The following is a 2,073-nucleotide window of genomic DNA, read 5'->3' as shown; positions in this document are numbered from 1 at the left end:
CTAGATGCTTTTTTAGCATCTGCCCACTAGTAAAAACATAGCAGAATGATTTGAAATAAGAAGGTAGGCAAGAGGTTTTGACTAAAAAGTTTAACTGAGCTGATTATTGTAAGATTTCTTATTTCCTGTAAATGTTGTTGACCATTACTTGTTAAAGCCACAAAGTGATGTGAGGAAACCAATCCTGTTTACAGTCCAACACAGTAACAGTATGTGTCTGGCCTTTTATCCACTGTGAAAACATTTGTAGTAGATTTTCTTCTTACCTCTGTGAGCTGCAGGTGAAGCCTGGAAGGGTTGATGCGATGAAGATCTCCAATGAAAGGAAGAGAATGGGGGCCAGGAGGAAAGTTTTTTGGTCGTCTGTTGACTAAATAATCACTCAGCAACAGAAAGACAAACAGAAATATCAAAATGCTCCTGCTGTCGATCCATTCCAAGCCCAGAACAGCAGTTATTGCCTCCATTGTTGGCCAAGACTGAGCAGATCCTCTCCAAACTCTCAATAAAGAACAATTTTATCTGACTGGTTTATTGTACAGTTTTGAGTTGCTTAGTCACTCACTAGATTAAAGGGATTGACTGTAGTTGCTTGAGTTCTCTTGCATGAGGCAACACCCATGTTTCTATTGGTCTAAGCTGTTCCTGTTACATCATTATAGCAGGTGCAAGAGCAGCTGTACGTTTAACCTCCACTTTATTGCAGTGTTTAACCTTTGATTTATTGGAGTTAAGCCAGAAAACAAACCAAATCATTCCTGTTTATCCATGAGTAAAGTTTATCTTTTAAGAAAACAGATGGGGCAAACAAAAAAACTCTTTGCGGATCTAATTTCCATTCTCCCTCCATTCTGTGTTGTCAGGAAAGCTGTTGAAGGATGCAAATTCTGGAGACCAAAGTTTGTAGACAAAATCTTTTAGTGAAAAATAAACAAATATGGCAAAAAGAAGAACTTAAAAAAACATAACAGTTAAATCTGATGTAAAGTTTCTGGATGGAATCAGAAAACCTGAACACATAACTGATGATAAATGACAACCTTGTCAAAGTCCAGCATGCAACAGGGAAGAGGTCAAACTTACTACCAGCTATGTGAACCAAGCTCCCGCTCTGGTCATATAGAGGTCCACTGTTCCTTGACCAGGACAGAAACTGCAATGTTGTTTCTTGATCTGAGGTCCGACTATCTTATAGATGCTCCTCTCCAGAACCCTGCCATAGACTCTCTCTGGGAGGTTAAGGAGTGTGATTCCCTGGTAGTCAGAACACACCCTTCTAAACCCCTTCTTGAAAAGGGGAACCATCACCCCTGTCTACCAAGTGCGTGTTTTGCATATTTTGAACAAGTTCATGTTTAAAATTGGCAGGCACAACACCAGTAACTAGATTGGTGTTGATAATGGGGAGAACAGTCTGAGCTACAGTTGGGAAGACCTCTTTGAATACCTTAGGAGGGATGGGATCTAAGAAAGAAACCGAGGCCATACTTTGAGTAACTTATCTAAAAATGATAATGACACCAACCCAAACTTCTCAAAAGAGGCTGAGCAAAAAACAGAAGTTGAAGGGACGGTGGAGGGAAAAGTAATATCTGCCCTTTTATTTGTAACCATGTCAGCGAAGAAATTTAGAAAACTGTTACACATATCAGAGAAAGCTTCTGAAGTTCCTGCCTGTGGAGCAATAAGGACAGTCTGTTGTTTTAAACAGTATTCCTGGTTTGTGCTGATTAGAATTGAATATGTTTGATAGATACTCTTGTCTTGCAGTACTAACAGTAATTTGAAAAGATTTTCAACAGTCCTTCAAAATTTGTCGCTTTAATGTCTTTATATAAGCTACAGAATCCAGGTTGAGTGAAACCAGGAACTAATCTCCTCAACAACAGCAATCGGGGAAGGGGTAAGGAACTGGGTAAACGCAGATGAAAACTGACGGGCAGAAGAAGAGTTAAAAATTCTGCGACTTTGCGTAGGATTTAACTGTAGGACACTTACATCAGCTTCAAATATTACAGGCATGTGATCTGATTCAGCTAAGTTGAACACAGGTAATCCATATGACAACACGAA

At 39.4% G+C, this 2,073-nt stretch overlaps 1 protein-coding gene across 1 annotated transcript in view; it reads right to left on the bottom strand.

Annotated features, from left to right (window-relative positions):
* The window catches only part of LOC112150361 (cytochrome P450 2J2), a 5,383-nt gene extending 4,762 nt beyond the window's left edge, over positions 1-621 (bottom strand). The window contains exon 1 of the mRNA XM_024278602.2: positions 267-621. Within this exon, the coding sequence (XP_024134370.1) occupies positions 267-467 (201 nt within the window). The 5' untranslated portion in view covers positions 468-621. The remainder of the gene's footprint in view (positions 1-266) is intronic.
* Positions 622-2,073: the final 1,452 nt, after the last annotated feature.

Source organism: Oryzias melastigma, linkage group LG4, assembly GCF_002922805.2.
Source record: "Oryzias melastigma strain HK-1 linkage group LG4, ASM292280v2, whole genome shotgun sequence".
In the NCBI taxonomy this organism is placed as follows: Eukaryota; Metazoa; Chordata; class Actinopteri; order Beloniformes; family Adrianichthyidae; genus Oryzias; species Oryzias melastigma.
Note: the sequence above shows the minus strand (reverse complement) of the source record. Positions and strands in the feature narration are given on the sequence as shown.